Source organism: Varroa jacobsoni, unplaced genomic scaffold (assembly GCF_002532875.2).
Source record: "Varroa jacobsoni isolate VJ856 unplaced genomic scaffold, vjacob_1.0 scaffold_694, whole genome shotgun sequence".
In the NCBI taxonomy this organism is placed as follows: Eukaryota; Metazoa; Arthropoda; class Arachnida; order Mesostigmata; family Varroidae; genus Varroa; species Varroa jacobsoni.
In genome coordinates, this window is record NW_019213596.1 from 21,980 (window position 1) to 37,392 (window position 15,413).

Sequence of the window (15,413 nt, forward strand, 5' to 3'; positions counted from 1 at the left end):
GTGTCGGATGAGAATTGAAGATACTTCTCTTGAGAAGTATTCCGTAATCTCGGAGAGTGAAATGGGGGAACAGCTTAAAAATGTTTCCAAAAATGAACAATATTTTAATGGACCTTCCGACATGCTGTGGGTAATCTATCAATATAAGGTCTTTGCAAAATTGGCATCACCACCGCGTATCTGCTTAAATAGGCCGGTTGGGCTAGGTCTTACCTTTGTAGCGACTAACTCACCCGGACTCCGTTGTGCTGCGACTGTGCTTGTTGTGCTGAAGTGACCGCCGTCGCTGTGGCGGAAGTGCTTCTCTGCATCATAATCTCGAAATCTTCGTTGAGTTTGGGGTAATTTGCAGGGCCGAGCTTGTTGGCGTTACTCGTCTCCAGAGGGCGTGCCGGTATCGTGTACGCTCCGACGTTTCCATCATCATCGTTCGGGTCGGGACTATCACAGCAGCCCGGGTTGCCTTTATGATCTTTCTTATTTAGAGCCTAAAATAAATCATATGAACGAAAAAAAAAAGTACGCGACAAATCAATGCAGAGAAATCGAGTTAACTATGGGTCGTTTTGTTATATGGAATGGTGAGGCACAAAACACTTTAGGCCAAGAGTACATCGTTATAAAGTAAACATGCTTCTGTAAATAGGTATCAGGAACAATCAATTATAACACAAATATATTATGTGATCTACTTTAATTGACTACGATACATAATCTAACACTGCGAATTTAACACGTCAGATGTTTTCTAAGGTAGAGTAAGAAAAACCCTTCCGGAACCGGACAGAAGCACAAACGTTTTTCCGACAATAAAAAAAAGTATAGGGTATGATTACCGTACATTGGCGCATCTTCTCAATGAAAAAGTTTTCCCGTTTTGAACCTAACACAGAAATATTAGTAATAACAAGTTAGTAGAAGATGCTAAAGCTGCATGGTCGTACAGTCGCCAGTTTTGTTGATCCTTTGCTAAGGATCACCTTTTCAGAGTCCTTCACTGATATCTGGTAGCGTAGCTGACCTCTTTAAGCTTTGAGACGACCGATGCCAGACGGCTCCGTCGGCCGACGCAAATTGAAAACGACAGTTCATCAATCATTAGCGTATTTAAGCATTCCTTTTAAAATATATATGTCATCATCAACAGAGTCCACGCAAACGTAAACACGGGACTTCTAAAAGGGAGATTATCTATTGGCCCACCGGGATAAACATCAAGTCAAAATTCGAATATTGTTCCTACAACAGCAGCGATACGATTTATAATGGTATCATTATGATTTCGCTTCATTTCCGTTTCTCCCCCGTTGATATATTGCCTATTATGCAGCTATTGCTATGTCAAGTTAGTGCCGCTGGTGTTCTTGCCTTAAATCATTGTCATATAGCAAACGGGGGCCAAGGGGTTAATTATTGACAGGATCGATGTGCCGAAATGTTCTCTGTCAACTTTGTATCGTAAACCATCCACCGGCCTGAAAGTTTCAGCTTATCGTCCTATTGGCCATAGGATTTCGCGGCCGGCGTTGTCGTTACCGCATCTGTCTCTGCTGCCTTCAATGAATTCGTAATTCTTTGAAGAACTCTTCGATAACCACTGGTGTTGTCTACTGCTTCGTGGTCCCCTCGTCCTTTTGGGATGCCCCCTCCAGCCGTCAGCATGAAAGATGACGGTGAAACCGACATCGACGACGAGCCGGTTGGCGGCAACCTTTAAGTGTGCGTAACGGTCGATTTTTTTGACCATTGATTGAGCCAAACGTTGACTACTCTCCACGTTGTTATAGTAACTATGGCAGGTTGCTCACCCAGCTGCCCGAAATGGCAGCCAAGCCATTCATTGCATGATGCGGCTGGCCGTTAACCAAGATCATAGCTCAAATCTAATGGGGCAAATGAGTTTAAACTCAATAACGATGCCAAAATTGGCCAGCTTACTCTCAAGGACTTCTCTCGCCAGCTGAGATTCGCCCGGGTATGCATCCGGCAGACCCAGAGACGATTCAAACTCAGCCCTGACTGCTGCTTGTTGCGTACTACGTCTCGTGTCCGACCTTTCCCCTCAGCTCTATGTCTATACCCTAACCTGAGGTACGTCTACAGAACGCTGCTCAACTCTCAACATAAATAGTATGAAAAAGTCGCTGGGATGCCACGCACGAAAGGAGAATTGTGCTCTAGCAGCAGCGGCTAGCAGACAAGAGCCAAAAGTCGAAAGTGGCCACGCATTCAGCGCCGCCGTTGGCCATTGCCCTCGTCAGCAATAGTTCCCAGTTTAGACTATGACATGGATCGCTATCGTGGGTCGGTTGAAGCAGCAGGAATCAATTTATGGGCACAACAGATGATGGCATTTTGGAGTTCCGCAGTTCTGGGGCAAGTTACCAACTCTGCTATAGAAGTAAGCATTGGCCGGCTGGGATCAGAGGTTGTCGGCTCTGCTTTGGGGACGCAACCGGTGATGTCTGCTCACGCGAGAGAAGAGAAGGAGACAGAGTTTAGGAGGAGTCGGGAGTCGGAAAACTCCTGGAGAAGTTTACAACACCTCAAGCGATAGGCAACGAAGGCGCCATGGAGAAAATCTGCACGGCTGGCAGTGTATATAATACTAGCGATCGAGTGGGACGGGTGAATCGCGTGGAACGACGAAAGGGCTGCTGGCAACGGGGGCACGAAAACAGCTGGGTGTTCTCACCTTGGAATCGTGTAGCTAAATCAGGATGTGGCGAAACGCCACGTGGGACCTAATTCGACTAGGGCGCTGCTTGCGAGGGAGCCGACGTCAAACCCTCATCGGGGGGATTTAGATCAAGAAATCCTAATGGTCAAAAGCCACATCAGTGCGACAACCAGCGAAAGCAACGAAGTGATGGTAGATAGCTGCCTGAATGATGGTCGACGCTGTAATTTTTGATTCAACAACAGATTTTTGTTTACTTCACGAATTGTTCTGAGTGCGACTTCGTAGTCGCGAAGGTTGACTGTAAAATGAGGTCGCGATTTTGCTGTAGAAATCGAATTGCAATCATCATCATCTGTTCTAGCTATTAGATAATGGACAGATTAAGTGGGTTAGGGAAACTTTTCCAGATATTCGTTGATGAGGGCTATGGCTAAACAACGACTTGAGTGAATTAGAAGGGCATGTCCAGTGAATTAACGAATATTGTGCGAATAGTGATGAATTAGATAAAGCGTTTACGAGGTACATTTTGCTATTGCAAATAATAATAATCATTGCCGTCGACTTACTTGGGGCCGTATCAGAAACGATCATAGCATATAATATATATAGATATGAAATTATTATATATTAAGAGAAGATTGAGACTTCAACAGACCTCGACGATGTCGTTGTTTGTGCGGCTCTCGTGAGGTTCATTGTACTCGGTGTATTTGAGTAGAACTTTGTCCATATCCGTAGACGCATATTGGAAGAGCTTGTTCGTCGAGTTGAATATGATGAGCGCAATCTCGCAGTCGCAGAGGACGCTCAATTCGTAGGCTTTCTTCATCAGGCCAAACTTGCGCTTCGTGAACGTCACCTGCGCATGGAATAGCAAGAGGGGGGAGAGGGGGGGAAATCCTGGTAAAATAAACGAGTAACGAAAGGTCCATGCGGTTCGCAAAGTGTGCATGAAGTTGTGCTGAAGAAATTAGCACATTGTAAGGCTAAGTCTATATTATAGTTTATTAGACACAATTAACAACTCTACGCCAGGTCGCTCTGACTGATAATCATGAGATTTCTCTATCCGGTGAGTTGAAATAAGCTCAATACGCCTTTCGTCGAGGCTAAACATATTGGAGACGTTGCATTAGAGCTTCTTCAACGCAAACGGTGCCTATCACCGTAACAGCTTGATGCTCGGTTAAACTCGCTTCTTTTTTTTCGGTCCGAATATATTTTAAGCCTTATGGGAGTGCTGGGGAGAATATTCTCTATCCTGTCAAATATTCAAGTCATGCCAAAAAGATATGATCCGAGTCCCTGATTCTGATTTGTTTCTGATCCCTGCTCTTGTGCAATTTGCGTATAAGGTTAATTTGAGCGATTAATATATAGATATATCATCGCACTTCAAGGTCCTAGTCATAAGATTTTATGGGCGACCATGTCTCGCGCAATACCAAAGCCTTGGTATAACTGTGACCAACAGAATTTGACAATTTCCATTAACGTAATGGTCAAATGTAAACTATTACGAGGCCACAAACAAACGCTGCGTTACCAATTAAAATAAACTATGTATTGGTATATTCACTGTTATGTTGCTGCCAGAATGGCGCCGTGAGATGATCGCGCATCGTACGTTTCAGGGCTCCGAAACATGTCCTTTAATCGAGACTAAGCCGAAATGTTTTTTAGGGTTCATCGATCCGACTCGATAGTCGTGGGACGTATCTTCCTGAAGATTGCTGCTTGTCTGACGATGATCAAAAATGTATGTTCATTTCATTTAAAGCTTTTGGTCGTTTAAACATGCACTTAGCATTTGGCACGGTAAGAGGCTAGACTAAGGTTTCACAATGTACATTTCTAACAGTGAACGTGTAGATGGTCTAGCAGAATTTTCGTAGAATTGTCATCGAGATGCACAACATATCGCCACCTACGACTACGTCCATTAAATAAGGGGCAAGTTAACTTTTCGTATACGGCAAACTCTATTTATGATCGAGCTCGTTTTCACAACTTCAATTAAGCTCGAACAAATTTTTTCTCTTACCTGCCGGTTTCGTTCATCCGAGATGCGCGATATCTGAATTTTCTTACGACCCATTTTCCTGCTCGGGTTACTACTATTGTTGCTGTTATTAACGACTGTCGCTCCTACAAACTGAAATTGTTGTTGTTGGGGTAGATGAGTTTGCTGCTGCCCTTGCTGCTGCGAACTGCTTGTAAGATGGAGGACCGTTGCACCTTGCTGGGAGGAAAACTTGTGTTCCGTTACCCTTAAATTGTTACTATTACTGTTGTTCGTGAGTGGGATGCCCTGCCGTTCGCCGTCAGTAGAACCGGTGGCAAACGGCCTCCGTTGCTGAAACTGGTCGAGCGAAGGCGATAAATAGACTGGCGTTGACGCTGACCCTGACAAAGATGAACTGCCCGGCGTAATCTGCTGCTGTTGCAGCTGAAGTCGTTGTCGGTGACCGCCTCCTATTCCGTCAGATCCGTCTGACAGTTGCAACAAAGGTGCAGGGCCTGACAGCTGGTGGGCCGAGGTGAGCACGTCTGATAAGCCAGCTGCAGCGATACCAATGCCCGGGGGGGCCAGACTCAGCGGGCTTCTGTTACTTGCCCTGCAGTTCGGCCCACTGCTGCAGTAGATGTTTGACGACAAAGAGGAGGTACTGTTGCCAGAATTGTTGACAGCTGCGACGGCCGCGACGAAAAAATTGCCGCTGGATGAACTGGTCGAGTTGGAGCTGTTGTTGTCGTTGTTCCCGGGATCGGCCGAATCGTTAGGGTTGTGACTGATACTGGGGTTGATATCTCTGCTGCTGCTGCTGCTGTTGATGCTGCGGACGGCAGAATTCTCGCAGCTGTTGTTTAGGTTTCGAGTCGTGGCGGCGACGCTGCGGGTTAAGAAATTGCTGGTGCTGCTTCCGGCTGTTCCGCATTCTGCAACGAAAATCGAGGCAAAACGAAAGAAGAAAAACATGTAGATAATTAGCAAAAAGAAGTTACGAGTTTACATACGTTTGTAATTATCCAGTTCTACTTTATCGATTGTTGGTACAGTATTACAAATTTGCACCCAGATAAACAAGGCATCTGCTTATCATGGTCGAATGAAAGTTGACGCTTGGCGATGGCCTATCCTTAAATGATCATGGTCAATAGCATCTCTACTATACGTTATACGTATACGAAATCTTGGCCGATATGTGCCTCCTTTACGTGAGATAATAGCCAAAAGAGAGACTAACTCTGTGTACGTGCATATTTGTGTCTGTGCGCGGATTATATATAGCTTGCGATGTCGCAATAGGGTTCGCCCAATAAGGATTGCCTCGTCACCGTTCATCATTAAGGCAATAAAATCGGTGATAAATAACCCTAGCAGGATTTGTTATCTGGTGGAAAGGGCCCGCCGCTGGCTTTTCTTGCATCAGGTTAGATCCGACTCCGAGTTAGTAGGAAGAACGCGCACGCTGTTCAACGGAACCAGATCCGTCGGAGGTGGAATACTGTGTTACGAAGGCTCACGATATATTTCGAGCGAAACTTTGATTTACTGAGAGACCATAGAAGCCACGACGAATCAAGATCACACGTCATCTCCTACTTGATTGGGACATTTAGGGCTATTCAGCGACTGACTGTATCCTTTCAGCATTGCTTTTGATATGAAATAAACACGAAGCAAAGCAGACGCTTCATGATTTCAAAAGGTATTTGCATATTTTTGCATCATTTTATACAGCCAACGGTAACAAAAAGTTTGGCTAGAAAAAAAGGCGTTATGGAGTTCTTACGAAACAATGGTCAATTATACAAGCCAACGTTTCCTAAAATCTATTCTTAAGTGTAGAAAAAGTTCTTTTGCCTAAGGACCTTTTTTCAGCATGCTCAATTCTTTTTAATGTATTCTGTAGGGGGTAGTAGGCCATAGGACAAGAGAAGATATTTCCGTTTGTATGCGAATGTTCCGACCTTTGCTGGTTCTATTCGCGCAAGTATCTAGCCCCAAAAATGAGGCGAACCCGGTTTTTGCTAATAACCGTGTGTTGTCGTTATTCTTAACAACAACAACATCAACACCATCAACAACAACAACAACAACAATAATGACAACAAGTGAATGTTCGTAGCCATCCCGTGGCGTACGGTCAAGATGATCAAATATTAAATTTGCGGTGTTGCCGACAGGTGGATGAAATAAAGGAGTCGGATATGCGATAACCACGAAAAGCGGAAAACAACGAAAATAAATTACAGCTTTAATTCCGAAACGAGCGCGGGGCAGTTCAGAACAGTATGTACTAACGGTCCGTGCGAGGATGGACTTCTGCTGAAGTCGATGAAAAATTGGCCCTGATTACGTCGATTGAATCGAGCGCGTGGGAGATTTCTCCGTTTGAGTTTACCCTGTTGTCTCTTCCATCTATTCGCTTATGTGGTTGTCTCCAATCATAGCAACTCAACATGGCATTGCCAATGATGATGATACTATTTGGCGAAGCAAAGAAACAAATAGCGGGTTTCGTGTTGGGCTCGAACGAAGCTACATCATCCATTGTAGACTCAATTAGTCCTTCTACTAGTCTAGCTGGGTTCGGAGTTTTTCCCGCCCCACTTTGAAACAGATTTCCACAAAACTCATTCAAGAATCTGCCCATTTTGTTCTACTACGACGATAACTGGCAATTCGCCAGTCCTGTAGATAACTGAGCCATGAGATTTTTCGATGTCTGTATTAGCCAATATAGTGCTGCACATTTAACGTATCGTGGCTCCATACAAATAGGAAGACCCACAAAGAAAAAATTTACAGATAGAAAACAAAAAATCTTTGTGCATTATTTTCGCAAGTTGACTGCTCAAGCTGTTATCTAAGTAAATTTAGATTTAAATATCTACAGCAAAATGGCTAAAGTTGGAATTGCAACTATGAGAAATCATTATCTCTTTATGTTACCGCTCGTCTGGACTAATCAACCAGTGACGTTTTCAACAAATTATTTCTATTATAGCAATTTTTGTCGGGTAACAGCGACCCTGATGTGTGTTTACAAATTGGACCTAAGCCTTACATTTTTATATACGGTTGCCCAGTTGAGCTGTACTGCTATATATATATAGGTGTAACTAAATACAAAAAAATACATATTTATTGAGAGGCAAAAGTATCAGTAAGAAATCTTAAAACTACAAGTATGGTCCTCATTCTCCCGGATAAGCCGGGTGTTCTCGCAGAACAGGATCCGGTCCTTGTGCACATCGCTGCTGTGCTTACTTGTCTGTTGTTTGTTTCTGGATCGAACCCCTCTTTGGAGTGATATATATATATATATATATATATAGAGAGAGAGAGAGAGAGAGAGGGAGAGGGAGAGCGTGTAAATTAATTGCTCACTCAGTTAGAAATCAACCCGACCCTTCTGGATCGTATGGTGTATAGAACTATATAATAGGAACTAATGCATTATGATGTTATTGTTGCTTATACTTTCGAGTTCGTAGCATTTCTTCTGCAGGGGGTCCTTATTTAGAGCACTGCATGCGCTGCTACCTATTCGATCTCAGCATCTTCCTTAATCGATTAGACTCCTTCTTTCGTCTAAAATTGGCGCTGACCCGGAATCTATTCGCCGCCAGAGTTACTTAGTTCATACTGTTGAACAGATACTTTGCACCATTCAGATCAACACCAGAGATCGTAGAGAAGATTTTCTTCGTACGAACGGTTGACCCCTTCTCTCTATCTGAAGCCGCATTGAGTTCGACGACATCTCGTGCGTCGTGTGATTTCGCTTTGATCGTGTCATTGAAGCGACGCATGGAACGCCTCGACAATCCATGTCATCTTAAGAGGACTCGGGAAACGACACGACGATCAGCTTCGGTCAGCACAAATAGTCTTATGCAATACAAACCTAGGCATCAAGGGAACGGTGGAAATCAAGCAAGTCGTAATGATACCTACGCAACCTCAGGGGAGGAGAGCCATACTCAATGTCTGCTGGTGTCGTTGCATCACCGATACAGAAAACCTGCTAAGTAGAATTGGAGAGGCAACGTTACACTGAGGAAAGTTGACATATTTCAGACAATGATAATTTGCTCTGAGGTTTTCATCGGATGCGATCGTTTTCATTAATGTGCCAAAAAATTGCAGACTAACATTACGAAAAAATTAATTAGTATTGAGAAAAAAAAACTTACAACGGTGAATTTGTGAGCAACAACATATATGCATTTAATAAAGACATTTTTCTAATAGAACTCTAATTATTGATTATTGAGTTAATTATTGATAGACTGTGACGGTCACGCACGATGGTGCCATATGAGCTCTGTGCAATAAAAAGCTAGGTTCACTGGTGGATTTTTAATGATCCAGTTAATTATTATTACTGCAGTTTTCGATCTCGTTTCCCATTCATGTTTCTGCATATCAAGCACGATAAGTATTTCTCGTTCTACGCACAGGTGCCCGTCGATGGTTAAGCGTGCTTTTTAACTTCGTTCTGATTTTCCGAAAGCGGCAGATCTGTGTAGCTTCCTTCTACAGAAAAATGTAGATAAACAATTGGCGAATTGACACAATTATGCCGTGCTCATTCGAAAGGAACAGAAGATGAAACAGCCACATCTTCGGCGGACAGTTGCTGCTACCAGTAGCAAATCGAACAAGTCTTCGTCGCTGAATTAGCTTAATTTTGGAAGTTTGACAGTTTGAAATACGCAAAACAATTACGCACCCGCAGTAGTCTTTCGTACTCTACATCTCTTTTCTGTGTTCGCTCCGGTACCGTGCCACAGCGTTCGCTCGTTTCCAGTCAGGCTCGCCCTGATGGACCCTGTCTTGCGTGGGGCTACGCATGATCCGGAACAAACTTTTACCCTTTTGACAGCAGCGCCCGACGTGGCTTTAAGCTGCACACGTTCAAGCTACCTCGGGCGTCCTTCAGGCGTACTTCATATAAGCTTATCGATTACGATCGTGCACCGGCAAATGGTAGGCAGAAAAAAATCGTCGATGAAAGAAAAAAGCTAAAATTTGTTCCGTATGCGTGTTCCCCTGATAGTGAGCGCGTGGATCTCAACGGAGTACAAAATATTATGTCAGAATTGCTAAAATGCATGTGATAAAATCAATACATAGTGAGATGTACGGCAAGGCAATGAAATAAAAGCACCTCTTGATTTCTGCAAAAACGTTACGGTATCTTGACATATTTATGGCCGTTATTGATATAAACTTTTTCGCATTGTTTGCAAATATGTATACATTCTACTATTCGACCTTATTTGATTTTTACGAATTTTCACCTACGGCGTCCGTTCGTCATGGTCCTGTTTGGACTCAATCAACAACCAAAATGTCTCCCTTATCATCGGTCATTATCACAACGAAGAGGCCATTTTTAATTAACATGGCTCGTCTTTCCTCATTCCTCAACTAGTCGCCCGCTTTTCGTTTCTGTACCCACCCCGCCGCTGACCGTTGAGCCGCCATCATCACGTTGAAAAACATCCATTTCGTCAAACACCGACTGCCCAAATCGATTCTATCCAACAGCTCAAAGACAACCGCGTTCAAAGGGCGAATCGGGAACCCGCTGACCGACCAACCTGTAGCGGAGACTTAGACATGTGCGGTTTTCTAAGTTAGTAATGGTACTGCTGCCACCTAAAAGGAAGGTTGATCCGGCGGACTCAAAACGCGCCTAGATCAGAGTGCTTCCTCAACTTCTTATGCAGCTCTCGTATCTTCGAATGATTCGAAGCTGTCCGCTATGAAGCGACGAGGAACGGTTTGTTTAGAGACTGTAGAACCTCTGCCCGCTAATTGGAACTGGGACCCGCTAGCGACCAGATAGAGGATATGCCTAGCAAAATGTATATCTGGGTGCTTGCCGATATAAAGCTGCAGTGGACCTAACGCACAGTACAGGCCAACTTTTCCAAACGGTTCGTTCGTGCACTGATTCATCAGATGAACTGGAGCGCAAGCAACTGGGCAACTCGGCCGGTAGCGATCAGGCATGATGGCCGGCCGGCCGGCCGGCCGGCCGGCAGGCAACCGACAACAGGCTTATTTGTCCATCACTAACGCACAAACGGTCGGCTCACTCAAATCCTCCATCTAGACGGCCAGCTACCGAACCCAGGGCTGACCTCAGGTATACTCGCAGCCGGTACCCGCGCACGAAATTCCGCTATCTCGCAATGAGCAGACGTCCATCCCTGGATGCGCAGATGCCTTGTGAAGTCCTCTGAGGATGGCGGTTGTTTCGGGCACAACCCTTCATTGGCGCCACGATCTTCACATGCTCTTTCTTTCATCGTGTTCGTGCACGCACACTCTCTAGATCTTTCTTTAGGTTAGATTTTACGAATGGATCCGATCTAAAGCGAAGCTTAGAAAATCAGCATCATCAATTGAACGGGAAAAGCAATGGGGGCACATAAGCTCAAAAAAGACTCGCCAGCCTTTGATGCAAAGTGTAATGGCCGTAGAAAGGGAGCGCACATCAACGGGCGTCCTGAATGTTAAGATTCTCATCTCGAATCCCGCGATCGTCTATCGTAACCAACATACAGCAGACACTGCCGCCTTCGCTGTTTCATGTCCACTAAATGATCGTAAGTGCTGTTTAAGGCTGAGACACAGTTTATTTGTTGGTCAGCTTGCAGGCCCTCTCGCACACGTTATAGCTAATGATTTTAATCTGCAACAACATTCGGTAGTTGTTAGACGTGTGATAATGAATCGAATTGGTACAGGAAACGAAAAAAAAAAAAAAAAAAGGTGTGAATATGGATGCAGAATGGAAGGGAATATGAGATAAAATATCGGAGGAAAATTTGCTGTGAAAAACAATTTCTCACTGTTTGACCGCTGCCGTTAGATCCGACGGTACATCATGCATCATTAGCCCTTCGGCCACTTCATGGAAGTCGGGTGAAGTCCTAGATCAGCGAGTTCATCCTCAAACAATTGTTACTAGGTTCAATATCATTCTCACTTTAGGTGCGCCACACAAAGTGTTAAAATTTTTGGCAAAAAAATAGCCTACTAATTTGTAAAAATTCAAGTTAATCTAAAAAAAGGAAACATTATGGATAATGGTATTGATAGTAACTTGAAGACGCAATATACAGTCAGACCTACCAACTGGCACCAAGAATGCAACTTCTATAGTAAACAGTTGTCGTAACTATGACCACTCATTGTGCCCATTGGACGCTGAGCGAATCGTGTCCGTAGCAGCTGCAAAATGACCGTGCCGCCGGTCAATCGAATCAATAGCAAACATTTTGATTCTAAAACACTAATTATATCTAAAAAAAAACTTATATATAAAAAGAAGGGGCATTTAGACGTAATAAATTAATAAGACCCTATAATAAGCCTTAAGAAGACGATCTTGCCAATGCACGCATATTGATTTCTCATTACGTCGATCTATTATTATCAGATCACCTCAAATTCGAAGAAGTCAAAGAACTACACCGCAACTGCGTTCGACGTTACAATTAAACTTGCAATAATACCCGTATTATATATTCTCATACGTATAATTATGCTTATTATATATATATATAAAGGTTACTTAGAACGATGCCAGCACCTCAGTTCACACGCACTGAAATGAACGCTTTGTAAGTGTATTTCGAATTTTGATTGAATAACAAGAATTTTACCGGTTGGCCTGCCCGTCCTGTTCATTTAGCGGATTAAGCCAACGTCAGCAGCCGCATTAACATCAGATCGCTGCGGCGGTTACGGCAGAAATATTAATGCGACACCAAAGCCTTTTTCGCAATAATGACTACAATAGGTAACAACGCACGCGTGAAAGCCTTGGCCTCAAGGACAAGCTGATTCCAATTCCGCTTAAGTAGTGATAACTGCTCCCGTCAGAGGGGGATAGTGATAGTGAAGTTAGACTAGCGTCAAAATGCTTCTGTTCAACTGGCTCCTAAAGTTACGCATATAGAAGGTAGATCGACAGTTAATAATGTAGCTGGGAAAGAAGTTACTAGTGTGATGCTATTTATTTTTTGAAAGCCACATTGTCAATTGGGTGGCGGTAGCGCACGATCGGTCAGGTAGAACTAAGCCCCCCTATACTTCTCAACGCGTTCTATTCTGCATAGACCTTCCTTTAGATATGATTTTCAAGCGGCGTATCCGTCCGAAGTGGCTATCATCGGTCTATTTGCTTTGTAACACAAACCCTTTCTCTACATGGTGCCTTGTTTCGGTCGGACAAGCGTCCCTTACCAAAATGCAAGGCCCGCCTCCATGCTGCTGCTACGCATTGAACATTTCTTGCTCGTACAACTTTTCTGAGAAGTCTGCAAAGCCGTTCGAGTTTGTTTATTTATCTGTATGAGGAGTAATCGAAAACAGTAAGTCCAACAGATAGTAAGAAGAAGAAGAAGAAGAAGAAGAACAAGAAGAAGAAGAAGAAGAAGAAGAAGAAGAAGAAGAGAGAGAGAGAGAGGGGGGAGGGAGCGGGATAGGGGATAACTCTAAGCGCTAGTTACGTCTTCGTTTTCGCTTTCCCCGTCTTTTAGGCTGATATGTCGCGGCTGACATTTCTGTGTAGACAGTTAGCAGATGTAGTGCAAGAAGGCCAATTATCTCGTCGGCCTCTCTTTACGATATAACGTCTATTGCCCGCACGATGTCAATACTTCTCCTACTGTGTAATCCTGTCCGCCTGCACGGAATTGATTATAGAGCTGCAGAAGGTTGTCACTTTTGTTTTCTTGCCAGCTATTGCTGTATAGGTTGTAGGTGGAGGGTACGAAAACTGCCACGTCGGCTGATCAACCTATTACTTTTTAAGCAGCTTTTCATGTAGAATCGATTCCAGTTGGTTGATGCTACTAGCTTCCCATACACTCGCGCACTCTCGTTGAGCGCCTTGATAATGGTAATGGTTGCGTTGCCTACTACTAAACAGTTCATCAAAAGAGGTAGGAGGCAAATTATTCGGGCTGCTTAGCGTTTCTCTATTCTTCGTTGGGGCCAAAAGTGTTGACGGCGACGACAATGTTCCACTGTTAAGTGCTCAAGTGGAAACTTTGCCTAGGGCTTGCGTTACCGGTGCGGCTTTCGTCAACCTCTGCTGCTAGAATCGTTACAACTGTCTGACAGGTCAGCTGGTGTCAATGTATAATAACAATATTAACTGCAGCGCACGATCTCCTTGTCTTTGAGGCCTTTATCTTCTCAGTCATCAGTGCTGCTGCTGGATACTATGGGTCCCTATTTAGACAGAGCTAAACAACAGCGGTCGGCCATTCAGACATGATGGGTTGCACGGCCTATGCGCACGGCCACCTTAAGCATAGTTGTGTGCTACTGAATTTTTGTATATGATCAATGAGAAGCAAAATCCTAAAAATTCGCGAGAGACAAAAGCGATATGGATTAAACGGGTTTTTAGGTATCACTCCCGAATTAGTGACCCAACACAAACGACGTGGGTGCTTTTACAATGAGCCTTTACATCTACTAGCCATTTGCAATTATTAAAGGTTGTTATATGCTGGAAAGTTGAATTTGCGGTACTGCCAATGTCCATAATTGATAATCTAACCTGTAAATCGCAAACGAACAAGATTTAACTGACTATTAGAGATCGATCTCCGAACGACGATAATAGTAACCAACAATATATGTACGAGACCGGTTAGCTAGATATTCTCGATTAATTAGCTCGCTAACTGCTGATCTAGTCCGGGAGGTGTGAACCGTCAGGCCAAGCGAAAATAGCCTTCAGGTACTTGCTATTGCACGGAGACTAAATGTACTAAATCTGCTGGCCAGCATTAACGTCAGGCGCAAGTGATGGGCCATCGAGATTCAGCCGCCGCAAACTCGCTTTTCTCAGCTGTGATATTCCGTACTTGGGTTTAGGCGAACTCCTTCCAGCAGATTGCCCCCGCAGATTGGCTGAGGAGGCACTAGTATTTTGAAGTTGCCCCAGCCATCACTACCGCTGACACCCAACAGTGAGGCATTATCACACTTCGCCAAAGGGCAATAGAAAAAAAAATCCAAAAGAAAGATCCCAGTGGTGGGCTAGCACAGCTCCACTTTAAAGCAATATCTTTGAAAGTCATCACCTTTCGCTGGTTAGCTCCCGCTGAATTATTGTCAAGCGGCCGTACCACTAGAATATAGGTGAGGAGGGAAACGAAAGCTGTCGAAATCCCTCCAAAATGATAATGGTTGACAATGAAGTGCGTCATGCCATTTGAAACATTCGTACTAGCGTCAATATCAACGGTAGCAGCGTTATGGGTAGCATTACCGGCAGCATATATGATGGTTTAGTGAGGTCGGGTGCCAACCATCTTCATGCGATAGCCTAGTTCGCGGTATCGGCTGAAGCTACGGGTGAAATTACCGATAGACTATACTATAATAGCACCTGCCGTTGATGTATTCTAGACAGACAACAATAACGGCGGCACCACAACAACGATAAAGCACAAAGCAGCCATACATAGTTGGCCCGTGTTGGCCGTTTATAGCAAAGAAAAAAGCTAACGTGCTTTTCGATCTTCCGGGAGCTGGAACTAATAGATTGCCACCTATTATAAAATGGACGTGGCGTTCATATAAAATAAGAAGCGTAGTTCGTAAAACATAGTTATACATGTTTAAAGCAACATAATCGCGATAATAAAGATATCATGCAATGGCCAATCAGTC

General features: G+C 43.9%; 1 protein-coding gene across 1 annotated transcript in view; it reads right to left on the reverse strand.

Moving 5' to 3' along the window:
• Window positions 1–15,413, reverse strand: part of Mef2 (myocyte enhancer factor 2) — a 104,781-nt gene that overhangs the window by 5,818 nt on the left and 83,550 nt on the right. The window contains exons 2-4 of the mRNA XM_086969296.1: window positions 4,731–5,626; window positions 3,342–3,545; window positions 226–488 (exon numbers count right to left, since the gene is read on the reverse strand). Of these exons, the coding sequence (XP_086825422.1) occupies window positions 226–488; window positions 3,342–3,545; window positions 4,731–5,626 (1,363 nt within the window). The remainder of the gene's footprint in view (window positions 1–225; window positions 489–3,341; window positions 3,546–4,730; window positions 5,627–15,413) is intronic.